At 43.3% G+C, this 20,248-nt stretch overlaps 1 protein-coding gene across 1 annotated transcript; it reads right to left on the reverse strand.

Moving 5' to 3' along the window:
• Positions 1-843: 843 nt before the first annotated feature.
• Positions 844-19,962, reverse strand: LOC306777871 (SITS-binding protein; the record flags this gene model as incomplete). Its single annotated transcript, XM_079269178.1, has 10 exons — positions 844-3,324; positions 3,419-3,598; positions 5,423-5,544; positions 5,752-5,888; positions 6,017-6,285; positions 6,673-6,870; positions 8,615-8,765; positions 8,950-9,157; positions 17,998-18,169; positions 19,492-19,962. 10 exons carry the CDS (start codon positions 19,960-19,962, stop codon positions 3,151-3,153), a joined length of 2,082 nt encoding a protein of 693 aa, XP_079125304.1. The 3' UTR covers positions 844-3,150.
• Between the last annotated feature and the right edge of the window lie 286 nt (positions 19,963-20,248).

Raw genomic sequence — 20,248 nt, forward strand, 5'->3', positions numbered from 1 at the left:
CCCTGCTGTTCTCTGAAGCAGAGTTCCTCCAGGACTCACTGTAACTTCATCACCTCACAAACCATGGAGCCACACTGGGCTTGTGAATTTTATCTGGCTGAGAACTGCGCCCGGATTAAAAAAAAAAAAGTGCCACATGAATCTAAGTGATTAAGGCAAGGGTGTAAACGGAGAGGGCGAGCTCGGTGACTGGCGTGGAGGCCTGCCACCGAGGCTGTCCTGCTGCACCTGTCTAACTGCCCTAAAGGAGCAGGGCCTGGGGCCCCCGAGGTGTAGCCCAGCCAAAGGGGGGGGGGGGGGGCAGCAGGAGAGAAAGGTAAGGAAGAGAAGCTTAGCGGAGGTTGAGCTGAATGTGATTCCCCTGAAGATCCTTTCCACTGCGTGCTCACCCAATCTAAAAATAACCTTTATTTGGTGTAAGTGGAATTAGTGGAGATGCTAGTCGTCAGCATGTTCACGGATACATAGACATAGACTTTCTGACTCGGAAGAGTGAGGGGTGTTAATAATAAGAGACTTGCAGACACACACGCTCACACAGGAGCATGCACATGGATGCAACAAACACCACAAATGAAAAAGACGATCCTCACGTATTCACTTCCCATATTTCTTTTTCGGGTTATTTGTGCGTGTTGGAGTCTATTCCACAATCCATAGCATAGGCAGTCAAACACACACAGAGGCATATTTGGGCCTGGCTAAAGAGTAGATAAGAGCTTAAACCTTCTCCTGATTTCTCCACTTGAAAACTGGTCTCCCTGCTTACCTGTCCAGCCTGCTGCCCCGCTGTGTTCACTGCTGTCTTGAAATAAGCATGAGCTGAATTAGTGAAGTAAGAAAATGTAAACTTTATTGCAACTTTGTCATTCTAAGTTCTCTGATTTACAGAAGAGAGAAAAAAACACTTGTAATGGCACAGTCATCGTAATATGTACATTACTGCAATAATCCAGACACGCGTGTTGTCCAGATTTAAGAGTGGCATATTAAGGCGCATGATTCGCTCAGTCTGCAGAGGGAAGGAATTAACACGTCAAAGCTTTTCCTGCAACTTAAACGTGAACATACCACAGCATGACTGAAAAGCATTCGAACGGGAACTATAGGAAAGCTCCTGGCACGAAGGGCTTGGTTGGGAAATCACAGTTTGTCTGTTGTACATTCAGCTCTGGGAGAGATTAAGACGTAGATGTGTTCACAACATGCTGCGTTGCACTAAGACATTTGGTGATTTGATAAGCTTCAGTATAGACCTGAGTGTTCAAGTTGATACAGTAAACGTGTTCGATCAAAATTATACAATTCATTTCGTGGTAAAGCATTCACTAAGGTTCCAGAGTCTGTATCATCACTGCTGGACGGTTAAGATTGTCTGGTGAAGAGTAAATCAACAAAGAAAAGCCAACTAGCTAATTAACTCAATGCATCATGGTGGTAAGTTGGTTACATTTCTCCATGGGCTAGCTTGAATATAGTCGTAAAAGAAAATCAGTTATCTCATCCATATACAATTTGATTAAAGCATGAATCATCCTTGAAACCAAATAAAAAACACATCTTCCACAAGTAATCCTTTTGAATTTAGGCAAGCGATGGACGTGAATGTGATTACAGTTACTCATCAAGGTTCATGTAAAGTGCCACTACATCTCTGTGGCCTTTTATTCAATTATCAAGTATTCCTTCCTGATGAATTCAAGATGGCTACAAAAAGATGTCTTACATAGAAGAGCATCTTATTTTTGTGTTTAGTCTGAAGAGCTCTTTCCCCATGTCGTCCTATCAGAGGAGTAGTTCCTCATTTTGGGAAATGCTTTTATTCGCTTTCTTGCTGAGTCTCAGATGAGAAGATTGATACCATTCTTGTATCTGTATGGTAAATAGAAAGTTTGCAGCCAGGAGACGGTTGAGAAATAGTCCATCACTTAACCCCTCGTCAAGTCACAACTCTTTGTTATTTTGTACGAATTAAATAACCGAGCTATAAGCTGTTAGTTATTGAGTATGATTTTGTTAGCTTTGGACCAGACTAGCTGTTTCCCCATGTTTCCAGTCTGCACACCGCTGCTAAGCCAAGCGGCTCCCTGCGCCGTCTTAATATTTGCCATACAAATGTGACAGCAGTATCAGTCTTCTCACCTATCGCCCTGCAAGAAAGCGAGCGAGTGTATTTCAAACTATCTGTTAAAAGTCTCATTTCGAGCTGTGGCGTCGTCAACAAGGCTTTCTTTTCTTCTTCAACTTCATTTTGGCACTGACACATGAAAGAGCATACCAACACAACATCCGACAGACTTGGTAAAAAAAAAAAAAAAAGAAGTGCAAAATGGTAGCATCTAATCTAAATTCAAATATAGCCAGAGTTACAATTACAGTGGCTTGGCCTCAAGTTCATCTGGCCTACAGTACTAAAGGACATTCAGAACTGTCCAACAGATATGATAAATTAAGTTGAACTCCTCTAACAATAAGTGCTCAGGGTAAGTTTGTTGTGTCTGATGACTCTGTAAAGCGGTGAAAATCCATAATATGAGGTACATTCAAAAAACATCAGCCCGTTGGCCTGATGGGTTCAAGTACAAGCCTCTCTGACGAGTGAGCAACACATAGGGTACCACGGTGCGTCACGTTCGGTACGAAGCTTTCTGTGAGCTAATTTCCTCCCAACAAGCCTTTATCCTTTGTCCTTTATCCTTCTATATCTTCATTTGGTCTTCTTGAGAGATTATTGTTAAGCAACAAGGGGCTTGCTTTGTTCCTCCTTATCAAGAGAGCCAGCAGCGGTTCAAAATGTAAAGACTGTAGAAATGCAGTATGTAAACGCAGAGATTTCTCCGGAACTTACATACAAAAAAAAAGCAGAACAGATCAAAAAAAAAAAGTCCGGAAACAAATCAGCAAAGAGGTAAAACCGATCATTTTTTAAAAAGGAAGAAAAGAAGAAAAAAAATCATTTTGAACTGTAAAGTGCAAGTATATATATATATATATATAAAAAAAAAACTTTCTTCATATCATCTCAAGCCTTGAGACAGGGTCAATGGTCTTTAGTGGAAAAGTGCAAGTTGAGAACAGCACGAGAAAAAAAGAATCTGATTCAAAACAGTAACGGGATAATTCGGGTGACTCGTGGATCAGTCACGTGACTCAGCTTCTCCGTAAGAAAACAGCCACCTCCTCCAAGGGCACAGGGTAGTCCTGTAGGAACGTCCCCCCATCGAACACCTGAGCATTCCTGCTGTCCTGCCACTGGAAGCCCCCGTCAGGTAAATATATATCCCTCTGCACTGCCCCCTTCTCCACCACCGGTGCCACCAGGACCTGGAAACACACATCGGCTTGGTTAAAAACAAATTCGCATGCCAAGTATACATTGCAACTTGATTCCTTCCCATTGAGAACACCGTTAAGTCACCTCGTCTCCGATGAGGAACTGGTCATCAATGGTGAAAGTCACGGGGTCACTGGGACTGAGCCACCACATCGGCCGGTAGATGGGGTTGCTCGTCATCCGCCACTCCTCTGCATACTTTTCTATCAGTGGGATCACATCGCTCTGGTGCTTTGCTATGTAGGCCCGTGTCAGGTTCAGCACCTATGGGTCACCAATGGAGAGATGAGCAATAACGTAATGAGGATTAAAAGCATTTTTGTAAAATCATGCATTTTCATTTCTCCAAAGTATGCTCAGGAAGAAATCTATTTCGAGTCATTGTCTGTCGCTGTTCGGGAGACTTTTTTTTCCCACTCAGAACCACTTCTAGAGCAACAAGCTGAAACAAGAAAAAAAATCTCTTTCCCGAACTAAATCATCTGCCTCGACGATTCGCGACAAGAATAATATTGACAATGTGCTCTGCTAAAGCCATTTGTGCCATCTCTACACCCAGACGTGCAAACAGAGCTTAAAAGCATCCCACTGTTGACTTAGTGGTTTAACACTGTCCAAGTCTTTCTCCTGTCACGCTCCGTCCAAACTACTTCAGCATTCCTGGAAGGGTCACATCCTCTCCAGTGTCCCATGACAAAAACAAAAACTTGACCGCATCTATAAAACAAAATGTCTTTTTATGAGTTGGGATTGAGAACATTGGTAGGAATGAGCCTGAAGTCACAGCTCGGGGTTTGAGTGGATCTCTCTCTAATTGAGAAGTCGTGTGTGGGTTTGAGGTTTCGTTTGCTATTTCACTCCAATGCGGTCGCTGCTGTGAACTGTCTATGACTTAAGTATCACACGTTCTGGAAATAAAGGTGCGCCAAATGTAAAGTACACCGATTTAAAAAAAAAAAAAAAAAAGAAGAAAAAGCCTCATTCATCATTTTTAATGCAGCGGTCTAGTTTCCTCTAAAATTTCTTCTCAGTCTCACTTAAGCCGAGTTCATAAATTGAAAGCCACGCAAGAGACCAAAATGGAAAACATTGCTGCTGTCAAATGTCTTGCTGTCCAAAAGGCCGATTTTTTATCTTTGTCACGCAACACAAGTCACAACCAATATATTTAGCTGCCTCCGTCCTCTCCTCGTGGAAAAAAAAGCAGTTGATCATTCCCACTCCGTCACACTTGTCAATTACTCATGGAAATCTTAATTGCCACAATAAAGTATTTTTCCAAGACTTCCAAGAAGTCCTCAAATTCATTATCATTCCGGCTCTTGAGAGTGAGAGTGAGCCATAAATCTTGAGGAGAGTGTAATTCAGAACAGATGGACTCTTAACCACAGGTGAAGCCGGGAGGGAGCCAGGCAGTCGCTCCTATTGAGGAAAGAAGGGAAGGGCGAGGGGAGTGGGAAAAATAGCCCTGAATCTCCTTGATGTTCAGGAACCTGAGTATCACCCCGTATCTGTCACCGGACTCTCTGAGATGGTAGGCTGTGTTTTCTCGGCGTGCACGGTGAACAGTGCATTCCTGATTTCCAGCGGAGAGGGACAGGGTTTCGTCCTATCTCTCCTGCTGCCAGGTCTGACTTTTGATACACCAGGTCTCAGCAGCCCTCATGCGCCTCTGCAAACACACCGGTGGGAACTTCTCCGCACTGACCCCTCAACACTGAGGAGAGGCTGCTGGGTCAATAAACTCTCCTCTTTGCATAAGCAATCTGAACCACTGTGCAAAGAAGGAGGGATAATCCAGCATTCACACATCACTTCACTTGATCTCTCCACTGCAAATCTTCACAAGTGAAAATCTTGTTGTCCAGTCTGCAAAAGAATGTGTGCCTACTTGGTTGCTGCTATTGTAATCATATGGGGATGAGGGCTGATGTAATGACAGCGCCTCAGCCTGAGGCTGCAGGGTGGGCCAAAGTGTTTTCAACAGGAAAGAGTTGCCGGGTTGGAGCGGCTACATGAGGGGCTCTATACTGCTGTGTAATGTGGTTTTGGTTGTGGTTTTTCAAAATAGAATTCTAGTTTGTATACCCGGTCCTCTCCGCAGACCCAGGGTGGCGTGTGGAAGCTGATAACAGGGAGGAAAGCCGTGATCTCCAGCCAACGAATGAACAACTCCTCATCTGTGACCAGGTCTCCAGACAGAGAGCCACCTGAGAGATGGACAGAGGCAGAGAAAATTAGGATATGTCAGTTTAAACAATTGATCCTTTATTCATTTCTTGCTTTTGGAATCAGAAGCGTTCCTTGTCTTGTTTTTTTGTGTGAAATAGTGAAGAATTATTTAGTTTTCATGAAACATTAAGTACGGTAACGTACTGTTAGAGGTGAGAAAAGTGGCCCATGGGCTGTGGTATTACCTACTGCATCAGGAATGAGGAAGTTGTATCCCAGCAGAGTGTGGTGCAGCAGGGAGGGAATGATGCCCTTCAGGCCCATTGGGCTCCAGTCGGACTGCATGGGGCTCATCCTCACAAACAGAGGCTTGTGGTTCGACCTGAGACACAAACCGCACCACAATTATAAGACGCAATTTAAAACATGTAAATAATCCCTCTCTATAAACAGTGGCAGTTGATATTGGCTAAAAAAGTACAAACAAGATGAAATGGTTGAGATGGTTACCGTGTCCCTGCTGTCACCATGGTGGAGTCTCCTATCCTCGTGGCCAGGTCGGCCAGCAGGCTGATGTACTTGTCTCCCCCGAGAGTCTGCGGCGGCCGCAGGACTTGCTCCTCAAACAGATTCCCTTCGCCCCCCTCCAGCATGACATACTCCATCCCCAAACGGGCCTGCAGGGCTCCCACCCTGTCCAGGAACCAGCTCACCGCTCCCGGGTTGGTGATGTTCAGCTTTACACAGAACTTTCCTCGCCACTGACTCATCACCGGGATCTCAAGGACAGAAGTAGAGTTCATTTTATACAACTATGATTTTCTATTATTGTTTCTATTTATCCTCTGCTGTTTGCAATGATAGATGTTTTCCGGATTAGGCCATGCTCACACTGCTCTGCTCTTTATCAAACTGCAACTAGTGAATGGAGACCGGCTGCAAGGCAGATGGAAAGTGTTTACTTTTGGAAAAAAGTTTTTTTTAAGTGTAGGGAAGTTCAATTTTTTTGACGTGGAATATGTTTTCTGTGACTGGACCGTACCCAATGCAGAGGAAGTGGACTTTACTGTGTTGGAAGGCAACTCTTTACCACAAGGAGCCCCTGGGTAGAAGTTAACATGGAGAGGACTTTGCACACTGCTAATTGAGCTCCACTCAGGCCTCACCAGCTGTCCCTGGGGGGCTGAGGGGAGACTGAGCCAGTGGGCCTCAGTGCCGTCCATGAGGGAGGTGTGGAACTGCGTGGTGTCCACGCCCAGGAAAGGGGACAGGGTGATGGAAATGTTGAGAAGCTTGACAAGTGGGAGGTCCCTGGTCAGTCTCTTGGACATCCCCCTTTTCCTGCTGTTGAGGTAGTCATGGTCCTGCAGAGACACAGAGCGATACACTGTGATATCTGCATTAACAATCCTGAAATGTCAACGCTTTGCATAATGAGGCAGCCGAATACACTCAAAAGTAATTTTCTCAATAACTTCTTATATTGCATCTAAATAATTACCATACAATATGATGCACTAATGGAGTAATTCATTATGTTTATGAGCTGGAATGACAAACATCTTTATATTAGGATCGCTTGCTTTAAATTTGACCCATTGATCTCCCCTTTGAACTGTATGACCTGTCAGAACATTTTCACCTATATTTTAATTGACATGGTCAAGTCAAACAGAGATTTCAGGTTACATAACTATGGAACACAACCTTTTAAGAACACAAAGACTGACCCCAGGAGATCAACCAGCTGTGGGAAGAAAGGGTAGATTAGCACATTTTATGTAACTTCTTGGAAAGTTTATTTTCTGTTCTGCTTCTTTCCAGAATTTGAATTTTACACAAGTGTCAAACACAAAAATTAAAGAAGACCAAAACATAAGTTAGCATCTACTCTTTTTTTTTAAACTGGCGTTGCAAACAGCTGCATTATTTAGTGTCTGGGTAATACATTTAGAAACGTGGCAAACTTATTAACAACCCAAATTTTCCAACGCCTGCACTTCCAAACTAATATGGAAACTGGGGAGAAAAAAAAAGTGTGTGTTGCAGTGTGACTGATCATTTATGAACACTTGTAAAACTGGAGTGAAAGAGAAGCCTAGTTTTTTTAAATGATTTAATTTGACAGAGGATCGTTGTTGCCGGTCACACTTCTGTGGAGCCTCAAACTTCACGGACAACTACGAGTTCCATAAGTTTCCATGCAGCCCTGTTCATTTGGCTGATTCTATATGGCTTTTATGGAGGGGAACTGGGTGACAACAAAACTGGCATAATATCTTTGATGTCCCAGAAAACGTGAGATTGTGGGTGAGGGAAGATCAAATGACATCCATCAACTGACACGTGTTATTCCTCCCATTTCCACCCCCTCTTTTTAATCCTTTCACACCATCTGATCTGGTAATGGGAACGTACTGTACGCATAATGAACTCAGTCTCTCCGATGGACAGATTGTGTGAAAGTCCCCCCCACCTCCCCATCAAGCCAGTGTCAGGATCACCTACTCAAGTTAGTCTTGGCTGACATCCCGTCTAATCTCAACACACCCAATTCCTTCCCATCCCTGCGGTTACCCCACTCAGAGCAACCTGAGATCAGTCGGGAGAGTCTCTGTTTGTCCTCTCTCTGCTATATGTTGTTTGTAATGGAATATCACCGGGTATTGACTTAGATCCACTTGACGGTGGTCCTGGTGGTCTTGTTTCCAGGCAGTTCCCGACAACTTTCAAGGACTTGGAGAACTGGGTAAATGTGAACCAGTGATAAACACCACCGACACCTTTTAACCAGATATCAACCAAATCATCAAGTTTAGAATCCCTGAAACATATTACGTGATACATCACATTTACATGGTTTAAGGCAATTCAACATGGAGCCCTAAATAAATCTTTTTTTCTACGTTATGACATGTCTGTGAAGCTGTCCTCCCTCATGCGCTCCCTGCCTGTCTCCAGCGCTCTGGAGGCCCACGAAAACTCTTTCATCTCAACCCCTTGACGAGTTTTGAGCAGGTCTGCCATTGAAAGATTCCCCAGTCTGCTGAAGACTTTGAGGCTGGTGGTACAGAGACGGCACGGTGAGGCCCGGTGATGAGCTCGTACCATGTCGGAGAGGAGGGCGGTGGAATGTTCATTGAGGCTGATGACTCCCTCCCCTAGCTGGTGTCTCCTCAGACGATTAGAGAAGGTCCTCAGCTCCCTCTCCACCTTCGGCCCTGAATCCACGTTGGTGAGCAGCTTCCAGAACGGCAGCCTACAGCACACACAGAGGGATCATACAAAGCCTGCTGATCTCAGGAACCTGCATGGATTATAGTTTATGAGTAACTAAAGACACACAGAATTTCAGTCAGTGCTCATTGGACCCACAGATGCACCACTATTTGACTTATTGCTGTTAGGGCAAAACAGACATTCTCAATCTAAACGGAACTAACCACAGCGCGTTCATGTTGGGCAGCTCCCTGCTGTGGTGGAAGAGTTGTTGCACGGCTTCCTGGTGAGCAGCTTTCACATTGTGGGCCACACACACGGTGTACTGCAGAGGGAGACGCTCCATACTGGGCAGCGACTGCAGGCAGAACTGCTGTTTGCTGTCCACCCCCAGCTGCAGGGGAATATCGGGAGACACAAACACGGCAACACCTGTGTGGCGGGACGCAGACAGGAGAGGGCACGGGTGTTAGTTTGTCAGCATTTCTTTAATTGTTGTCTCAGAGAACCAGATGATAAAATGTCTTAAACAGATATGAAGTGGCCCTTGGTGTAAAGCAATCAAAAGCAGTGTAAGCATGAGACGGCCCGTTGCAGATTCCTCTTATATGACATCGTGCTCGAGTGACACTGAGACCAGGGCGAAGGTGACGGATGGAGTATGGGGAGGTAGAGTGTCAGCTGATATTGCTCCACTCAGATGTGAGAAAAACACTCGCTAGAATGAGATATAGCAGTATGCGGTTAGATGAGTTTACACCGGGACTGCTGGCAACTTTGAAGTAGGTAGGTTACACTGCACACCAACGAGAGATGGATACATATCCAAAGTCACATTGAAGACAAACACTTTTTCCTCCTTCAGGGTTTCACGATGAAGCACATCTCTTCTTCAACCTCAGTGCGGAAACCAGCATTTCCTCTCCTACTGTATGTATATGCCGCCTTCCAGAGGCCGCGGGAAATGATACGATTATGCGAAGCAGATAATTGTGTCTGCAGATGTAGCTGCCCTGCAAGGAATGCCCCGTCCCTCTCAGGTTACCCCCACCCCCTATCCTCACCACCTCTCACCCGTGGTGACTCCCACCTTCTCCCTCCCAGCTTTAACCACCTTCCTCTCCTCTCCGCTCGGCACCGCTCCGGGTCTGTCCCATCTCAGGGTCAGCAGAACCCGGGCCAGTGCCTCCCTCCCGCCCAGACTCTGACGCCCAGGTCTACCTCGCTCTGCCCAATCTGCTCAACAATCAGCGCAAAGTAGCCACACTGGGATTTTGGGAGCTGATCAATGAACAGATTAGTGTACAAGACCTGTTTTCAAAGCAGGCAGGCAGTCTGAGAAACCGGGCCTGAGAGCTTGGCTCACTTCAGCCACCCTCTCTAGTTTCAATGGGCTTACTGTTTTCCTGCAGGCAGGGGTACCAGGAGCAGGCAGCACACGCACGTACCGGTCCATAATCAGATTAATAGTTTCAGAGATCACGATTAAAGTGCTGCAAAAAGCCAAGCGAAGAGCCTTCAACCACAGGCTACTTATCACGTGTTTGCAACGGATAATGTCAAAGAGATACTGGTAACTCCTCAGCTGCCCCTCACAAGGTATTAGGACACCTCCCAACTGCTTGTTATAGATTCATAATGGCAGATAAATGTAGATTTTTGCAGAAAACACTGTTATATATTCTAACCGCAGGCGATAAAACTGCTATTTTTAACATAGCAAAGGTGCCGTGAAACTGTGCACGTCAATGACGTCCTCACACAGTGGAGTAGAAAATGGGGGCAGCGGTGAAAATGTTATAGCTTTATGGAAGGATGGAAGTGGAATGCGAGCAGTGGAAATAGAGGCGACCAGAGTACACCAGACACCGAGCAACCTCGTAGAATGATGTGCAGATACAGCAGGCTGCAAACAGTGTGTTTTACCAAAGTGCACACACGGTGGAAAGTGAAGTTTAAGTTTGCAAGCATGACTTCTTGAGTCATATTTCATTTTTTTATGGGAAATGACAATGCAGGGCCTCAAGGAAATGGGACAATCTGGCTGTACCTTTCATTCCATCTTTGACTAATCATGCAGATTAGAATGGTAAATATACTAAATCCTGTCTCATGTGTTTATACAGTTCTACTCAACAGCACTTTGCATGTCATTTGCATTTTTGCATGTCATTTGCATGTCATGCATTTTCAGTGTGGAAGGAACTTCTGATCGAAGAGGAACTTCTAACCTCAAAGTTCAGCGCTCAGAATGACACGGACTAACATCTTTGACCGAACGGTATCTCCAGATGCATGTACCATGCAGGAGCAGGAATCAATAAGTGTTATTTAAAGAAAGTGAAGCAGGTTTGAAGCCTTGAGTTACAGCCAAGGTGGGTTGCACAGGAGTTAAAGGGGAAGCGAGAGGAAGGACTCTATTTTTAGAACAAATCCTTAAACACTCCAAGCTTCCCCCGAAATATTTTCCACTAGCTCTCAAAAGCTAAATTATATGCCTGACCGACCGTATCCACTCACCTTCAAAGCAACAGACACGCAAAGGTGAAAATGAATGAAAGTGTACTGTGCAGATTTGAATGATTTGATACACACATGCCTCCATTTTTACAGCTGTTGAACGAACACACAAATCATGCAACCTTGGGTCGCCTCTTTACACACGTATACGTGCATTCTCACACACACACACACACACACACACACACACACACACACACACGTCCTTTAATGGGAAACTGTAGACTTCCAAGAAAAAGACAGAGCAGGACTTGCAGGACCATAAAGGTTCGGCACTTCCTCTGGCTCAGCCCGAGCTGAACGTTTGGAGGTGACCCCATGTGTCTTCTGATGGGTCAGGAAGGTTTTAATGTGGCGTCTAAGCCCTCGGAGAGTGGCTGGTCCGGGTGGAAAACGCCACCGCCTGACTCCCTGCTGCTGTTGTCCAGATGGGCTACACTCTTTTAACTGTCATATTTATACTGTTATTTATGACACCTGTGCACATTCACAGACCTGACTGGGGTTGTAAAAGGTGCATTCAAACGCGAACTATGTGTGTGCGTGCAAGTCTGTGTGTGTGTGTGTGTGTGTGTGTGTTCAGGCATGCATTTCCTTAACAATGGAAACTTGGTTTCTGTGCCCAACCTCAAGACATTGACGGCCACAAAACTGGGATCTTGCCAAGGTAGTAAATTTCCAATTCCACTTGTTGAAAAAAATAATGAAACACGCAAGTGTGAGACGCTGTGTTCTGCACAAATGTCCCCAGAAGAAAGATGAAAACAGATCTGAGAAGAAGATCTCACATTTGAATACTTTGATGTAATATCAAAGTATTTATTTACCATTTACTTCAGTCTCAGCTGGTGAAGTAAGCATACTGAGAAAGCAATTCAGTTCTAGTGTTTTCAGACAACTTCCTGACTAGATTGTGTTTTATTTTAATTTCAAAAATGAAACAAGGATTTATTTCAGAGCATTTATAAAAGGTATTCAACAAAGGAAACACAGCTGACCTGAGTAACCACTGTTTATGTCGACGGCTGTGAATGAGCTGATACATACTGTAATTACATCAGTGGACAGAGCGCTCCATTTAAAAGGGTCAATCTCTGCTGTCTCTTGCTTGTTGTCCTTGATGGAAAGTATAGATCGACTGTGGAAAATCTTGCGGGATGATTTTCATATATGTGATAGGCCTCTCATACAGGAGATGACAGCTTGCTTTTAACAAAGCTTGAATTGGCGAAGTGAGTCATTGTGCAAGTGTTTCACCTCTTGCTCGTCCTGGAAGAGTAAAGGTTTTCGGGGCAGCTGCCCAGGGACCTCCTGGTGACCGATTGAGTAACAGATGAGCAGCTTGTCTTCCTTCTACATGCAAGCTGGATTTTTCTCAGCATTTATTTCTGTATACCTGTGACTCAGTGATCTTGGGTTGACATAAAGACAAAGAAAATGCGAAGGAAATACTCAACCACGATAAAAAAAAACACTGTAGAAGAGAACAAGCCTTCACTTCGCCTGTGTTTTCCGTTATAATTTGGTACTAAACCTTGAGTAAGCCGCCTCAATTATACTTATATTAAGTGTTGGTATTTAGTCCACCAGGCCTCAGCTTTGTGCATTCAAACAGCTAGAAGAGAAAATGCTGTGACTTTTGACTCAAGGTCCACTTAACTGCAAAAAATATGAAGTAACGGACAAAATGATTGCTTTTTTAGAACGTTTTGTGCTCAGATTTCTGTGTAGCAGTCACATTTTTCTGTAGTTTTCTAATCTAATCTAATCTTGCTTCACTATTGCTCACCAGTACGCACCATAATGGAAATGCGTTTTTACTTATTGCTCTCATCCTTGTCGTTATAAGATTCAGTTACTTCAAATAAAGCTGATTAAGTGTCATTATCTGAAAGAAAAAAAAGAAAACAACATGACGGCTACATAACTTTTATGCCGATCTGTGTGCTGTGGTTGGCCGGGCCCTTCTGAGAGAGACAGAACAACGAACGAGCAGGAGCAGTGAAGTATTGTTTCTTTGGATCCCGTACGGAAAGACTGAGTCAGAGATAGAAATAAAAGAAAAGGGGTGGGAGATGGTGAGTGGAAGGAGAGAGAGAAAAAAATGATGCTGAAATGATTGATGGAGAGACCAGAAGCATAAAGGGAGAGAGAGAGAAAGAGGTAATGTGTATCCTCATCCGCATATGGACTTGTGTATGTGCGTGTAGGCGGTGGTCTTAGATCTGAAGGAGATGCTGTCAAGTCTACGGTAATCTCTGATGCTCAGATATGAAGAGACAGTAGATAAATTACTTTTATTGAATCCAGAGCTATGTAATGTTAAAGTTAGAGTATCACTCTCTCATGTATTATAACAGCCGGCTGTGAAGACAAATAGTATCTCTCCAAGCCCTTATTTGTAATGATGAGTTGGGGAAAGTTTGATGAGAGCCAAGGTATTTGTCTGATGTAAACATACAGTATCTGTTTCTGCATGCGAATGAGGCCCTCTGATTATGAATGACGCTCATATTAAAAGGATTTCAAAAGGATTTTACACTCTCATATCTTTTACCTTCAAATATAAAAATATATTTGAAAGTAAAAAAAAGCAAAAACAAAAGTTATTTACTAATATCCCAAATAGGATGATGCAATCGAATATTAGCATTGAAATGAAAATGATCATATCTGTGTGTGCGTGTGTGTGCGTGCGAGAGAGAGATACAATAGTAATAAAGTAGCCAGAACTAAAGCTCAAATTAAAAAACTTTAAACTTTAAAAACTAAGCAAAACACTTATCTTTTTATTTATTTATTTGGACTTTGTGAATTTAAATTGAAGGGTTTCAAATACACCAGCTGTGATTTAATTTAAAAAAAACCCACACTAAAATACATTATTGATGAAATGTTAATCCTTCTGTAAAAGTTAAAATTTGTACATGTATTATCCCTCCAGTATTGTATTAAGTCAACAGGCAGCACCTGGTTACTGTCATGTGATTTGACCAAGTACACTAACTCTTTTCCAAAGTATAGCTACCTACTGTACATCGATACTATTTCTGCTTACATGTGCTCACTGAAACCTTGTGTACATTGGATCCTTAATAAAACTTCCAGTTGAGTAAATGTAGCATAAGCCCCCAGAGCTTTGGGACAACGTAGTCCCCTCTTATATTTTGCATGCAGGATGAATCTTCAGTGATATCTAATCTGTTCTAAGTAGCCCAGTTGTTTTTGTATGGATAAAGACAGGTGGGGCTATGATAAGTTCCTCCAGTTGGCAACACTCTCAAATGTCACTCTACCGCACAGCTGCCTATATCGTCTCCCCTCGACTCTCCGCTTTACTTTTCTACCTCTTCTTGAACTTGTTACTTTTTGCTCTCTTTGCGTAGTTATGTCGAATCTCAACTGTCACAGTACAGTATGCATTGATTCTGTTGCTCTGTGGCTCCGTGTTTCACTCCGTTTGTCTTGCTCTTTGACCGTCCCCAGGAGTCCCCTTAGCTCAGTCAGTCGTCACTCACAGCTCCATGTTGCCTACCACATTCACAATGTGCTCCTATGCCTAACTAGAGTCAGTGGAGACAGGTCACACGCACACACACACACACACACACACACACAGCAGTCAATGGGGTTACACGGCTGTTAATATTACACTAAAACTGCAGCTAAAAAAAAAGAAGCCGAAATGCAGATTTGTCAGTCCGTTGATTATACTGTATATAGATTTCACCAAAATGATTAAGACACGTGGTGACTCTTATATTACTTTTTTTATTACCACTGGAGTGCCACCTTTCATGAATCAACAAAACAAACGTGCCACATCCAACTGAAACTGAAGCAGCACACCTGCAACTCATTTAGAAATGGGGCGGAATTATAATCATGAATGGAAATTGGTTTGGTTCGTATCAAATATGGTCAATCCAGCTTCTCTGTTTTGGTTGAAAGCAGCTGAGATATTATTGACTGAGAAGTGCAAAGTCTCACATACAAGTACACAGTGAATGTTTTAAGTTAAATACACTTTTTGCAGACACATTGAAAGCCCAGCGGCTGTGCTTTCTGTACAAAGTTACGTGAAAACACAACAATGAATACGAAATATGGCTCATAAAAAAACAGTTAGTTTTGGATGTTGTCTTTATTTTACGTGCTGTAAGTGATTTTTAGTTCTGCATTCAATTCGATTTGTTCGGTTTACATGCAAAAATAATAACAATGTTTCACTGCCAAAACTAGGAACAAATCAATAATCTGATTAAGCCTTCGCACGGTTGCATAAACCCACAGTTTCCCATAATGACCCTACTTACTATCCACATAATGGAGGATTGTTTTTCTCCGCAAAAGCTGCTATAATTGCTTCCTGTCCCACAATAATAACACAGTTATGACTCTACCACATCGTGCTGTTTGTCGCATATTGGGAAAAAGAGGATGGCAAGTGCAGCCAAGTCTGGTATTGCAGTCTAATGTTCTGATGTTCACAGATGAAGGTAAGGAGAGGTAATGGTGTTCCAACCAGTCCGATGTGCACAAGAGCACATATGCCTGTGTTTTTTCTTTTTTTTGCAGGAGCCTGGAGCTGCTTCTACAGAATTTTATCAACGATGAATTCAAGGTAACCAGCGGATCTGATATATGAAATTGCAATGGGCATTACACAAAAACGACGGCTGCAAATAGACCATGTACCTACACCTGAAATGAGGTCATCATACAGGATGCAAACTGTTGTGGATGCCAGTAATTATCAACTACAACTGGGTTCTGTATTCTTGTTCTACAAAATGAAAATGAAACATACAGCAAATAAAAACGAGTATGAAAGGTGCACAAGCAGCACAAGTAAGTTTTGGTGTCAGTCTTAATGTTACATCAAAGCAGCAGCACATCATTGGATTGCACAGCCCTCTATCTATTGCGCTTATCCTCCCACCGAGGCTATGAGGGAATCATACCAAGATACCAAGTTGATGTCACTGCAGTTGAATAAAATAGCACTTTTCTACCTGCAACACAATACCCTGCAAGTGTGATGGTTAAACACTTTTGTTAGTGGTGATTCAATATTCTTGACACATTAGCTGAATCTGAAGCATGGCAGTCTACATTGTTAGGTCTCTTTACTATTTAACTCATGAGCTGCATGCATGAGAGAAGAAAGACTGTCCAAATGCATTAAAAAGATTCATCCATAATTATTTCCACTGATCCTAGGAATAGGAAAGCAGCCAAGTACAAATTGCAAAACGTCTTCAGTTGTGAACAACTATTCTCATGAGGCACATCATGTAAATATAAGATGCAAACAAAAACATCCTTGAACTTTAAAGAGAGATATTATCTCAAAAAAACTTTAATGATCCAAACGGCATCGCTGTCATTGCTGAGCATCGGCTTCTCCGTTTGGGCTATGCTCAGTGTGTGTCTGTTAGTGGTTACTTGGCAACGTTCAAACATTTGTTCGAATCGGGATCTCATCTCATCTGTGGTTTTTTTTCTCTCTCTCTCTCTCTGTGCAAAGCCAAACGGAGAAACAAAGGGTTACCAGGTCCTGGTAATTACTGCCGTCCTCTCACAAGGTGGAAAGGGGATTTAAGTCATGTGACTCTCTTGTTAAGCCTGCCAGCGTGTTATATAACATCCCAAAATGTGGATGGGTGTATGTGCGCGTGCATGTGTGCATTTGTTTCTGTCAGTATGTGAATGAATGTGTGCGTGAGACTGCTGCAAACAATCAGCGAAGTCATAATAGGTGTTTGTGTCACCTCATTGGCCGATGTCTCACCGTTTCACCCTGCTCTAGACGCCGTTTGGCACTTTGACTTTGTAGCTACACACTGCACACACACGCGCACACACAGTATGCACAGGGTTCCCTAACACACTGATGAAGAAGTACATGTTGCAATGTGCATGTGTGTGAAACTGGATTTGGAAATGTCTGATTGCACAAAATAGTTTTGCGTTTATCCAAAATCTTTCAAGAATGAAGAAGCTAAGTCAGCAAACTCCAGACAAACACAACTTAAGCGCATAGTCCCTCGAGGCTGCAGTAAAGCACACACACACGACACGTTCCTCATCAGTCACATGAACCATTCAACATTAACCAATCCCCCCTTTAGTCCCAGGATAAAATCAAACAACTCCAAAATAACCTGATGAGTTATAAGAGTCAGCCATCATCCAACTTGTCCCTTTAATAGAAACAAAAGGCAATTACCTCGGAATCCCTAAGAGTTAATTTAAGACGCTGAAGGTGGTTCGCTTCCCTTTGTAGTCTAATCTCTAAATTAATCAACTCAGATGCCACAGACAGTATTGTGTTACATTCTATTAGTGGGATGAACGTCCTGTCCAGTCAGTGGTGTGTGTTTTTTTGGGGATGCTGGTTCGGGAGGCGGTCGAACCATTTTTCTCAGCTCAAACACAAACAAACGTGCACGAGGAGGGTGGTAAGAAAACACGACAACATCCACAGGGCTTCCCTGGCACCCTGGGAGTCACGCCACACATCGTACATCCACTGATGTAGGGTCCAATTTCCAAAAGCCCTTGTGCTAACCCTGCACCATTGGCAAGTGTGGAACAACAGCTGACAATGGGTCATTTGACATATTTGAGAAGGTCTTTCTCACTGTAACGGACCAAGGTGTGAAGAGGAACTTACTGCTAATGAGATAGCCTCCACTCGAGTAAATATCAGCTGATGCAAATAATTGTTTGCAGCAATGACCTCTCACCTGAGGAGCCCAGGAAGTAGCGTTCCAGGGCAGAGCCAAAGCCAGAGGGATTGTCCTTAAGATCACTCACAATGAAGGGCTGCGTGGTGGCGTTCTGATTGTTGATGGGCCAGGTCTGACCCCGGACACTGGCGCCGCCGTACCAGGACACGTTGGTCATGGAGAAGCAGTCCTGAAAGGATGCACAAAAACAAAAAAGAGAAAGACACATAAGGAAAGGAAAGCGGTAGAGGATGATTTATAATCCGAGGGAAGACAGCAACTGAACTAAAATTGATGCTGACTGGATAAAATAGATATGTGTGGGATGTTTGAGAATTAATAGAGCTGATAGAAGAAAATGCAAGTTCAATTTGATGTAAGATCATTTAAATGTTTAAGCAGACTTAATAACTACTATTGTACATTTAATTCATGAGTGGATATAAGGTGAATTTAACTGTATGTTTCCAGTGGCTGATTTCTTGGATAATTCTGGGTAAATGTATTCGACAATTAGTGCAATTTGTAGTATATATCGGGCACAGGTCGGTATGCGATGGCTGGAACACAAGACTGTCTCAGAAAGCATCGCACGCAGAAGGGATTGAATGGCAAGAATGTTTTTAAAGAGAAAGCGTGTCCTTCCTCAAAGCGTCTGAACAAATGCGCAAACCGGCAGCTCATTTATTTCACAATCAGCAAATCTGGGCTCTGCTAAGGAGCTTCAAAACAGGTGCCAATGGTCACCTGAGAGGCGTCAGGCAGGATTTTGAAAATTGGAAAAAATAAAGGCGTCTTTAGTTTGGAAAGATTTTCTGTGAGCAGTCGCGCCACATGACAGGGAGTTATGGCGAGGAATGTTCCAGTGGGGACAGATTAACCTCCCCAAACAACCCAATAGTTAAATGCCTAATTAAGCTGGGGAAAGTACAGTGTGTCCGTAAAAAAAGCACAACTGTGAGGAAGCAGATTTAACACGAATGTCTACTCAGTGCAGTTCAATCGCGGGTGTAGAGAGGGAAAGGATGAGGGAATCACGCACATTTTTTATTTGTTTTTCATTTGGCCTGTGACAGCATGTCAGCTCAAACGAGTCACTCAAGCGTAATCATTGTATTTTGTTTGAATTGATTTGATATGATGTCGTAGTTTCCTCAGAAATTTAATTTAAACAATTCCAACAAAATTAAATTGACCTTAATTACAGGCTTATTTTTTTGTATTTTTTTGTATTTGAATCAAATGAGCCAAGCTATTTATGACATTGGATTAAACACCATAGTCTTCTGCAAAAATCCCTGTTTTTCCTTAGACAGCTATTTGATTTCATTTGAATACAGTCTCTTGTGAATGACAATAAACAATTCGGTGGTGGTTGAAATCAGGGACATTTAGGTAGACCCCTGATTTATATCACAAAGTGCAAAACTAATTTTTTTGCACATAACATTGCGCGTAAAATGGCATTTCATTAAGTCTGACTGTGTTTAGTGCGACAGAGAGAAACCCTACCTTCAACTCCACTTGACAGTGCACCGGCGTCCAAGTCATACTGTAACACTCTGTCTCCGACTCCTCATTCACCTTCAGCGAGATTTTCACCTCGGCCACCGAGTCCCACGTATAGCAGAACTCCGTTTTGTTCAGCCAGCACAGGTTCCTCACAAAGGGAACCTCGATGTCGGGGTTCCCCACGTTCCCGACGTCTATCTCCACATAGGTCTTGTCATCCGTTAGGGTCTGTATGACCAGTGAGTGGGTTCTTCTCTCCCAGATCAGTCCGCTAAAAGTACCCCTAAGGATCCAGTTCTTGTTGGGCTGGTCCACCACCTGCCAATATATGATCCCGATGGTCATGACAAAGAAGACGGCCACCCCGAGACAGGCAATAGCTCCTTTCCAGGTCTCGTTCATCTCCTTCAATCCTGTGTCCCATGCTACCTCTGGGATGGGGCTAGGGTTCCTATTTCGAGCGTGGGGCATGTTGTCTTTGAATCAAACACAAAAAATGCTGTAGAAATCTCTGTGCGTAAAAAAACTCTGGCGCTTCATCATCACGTCATGGTGTTTTCAGTCAGGCTACGGGGTAAACCAGCCTACTCTTTATCTTTACACCGTTTACACTCTTGTTGTTTTGCGCAATTGTGCCTGCAACAGTGACCTGTCATGTGAAGAAAGCTGTGAGAAATAAAAAATCCAAGCGAGTAAATGAAACAGTATGAATGAAGAAGTGACTTACCACATACTGCTGCTGTTTTAAAAGAGTTGC

Source organism: Melanostigma gelatinosum, assembly GCF_949748355.1.
Source record: "Melanostigma gelatinosum genome assembly, chromosome: 1".
Lineage (NCBI taxonomy): Eukaryota > Metazoa > Chordata > Actinopteri > Perciformes > Zoarcidae > Melanostigma > Melanostigma gelatinosum.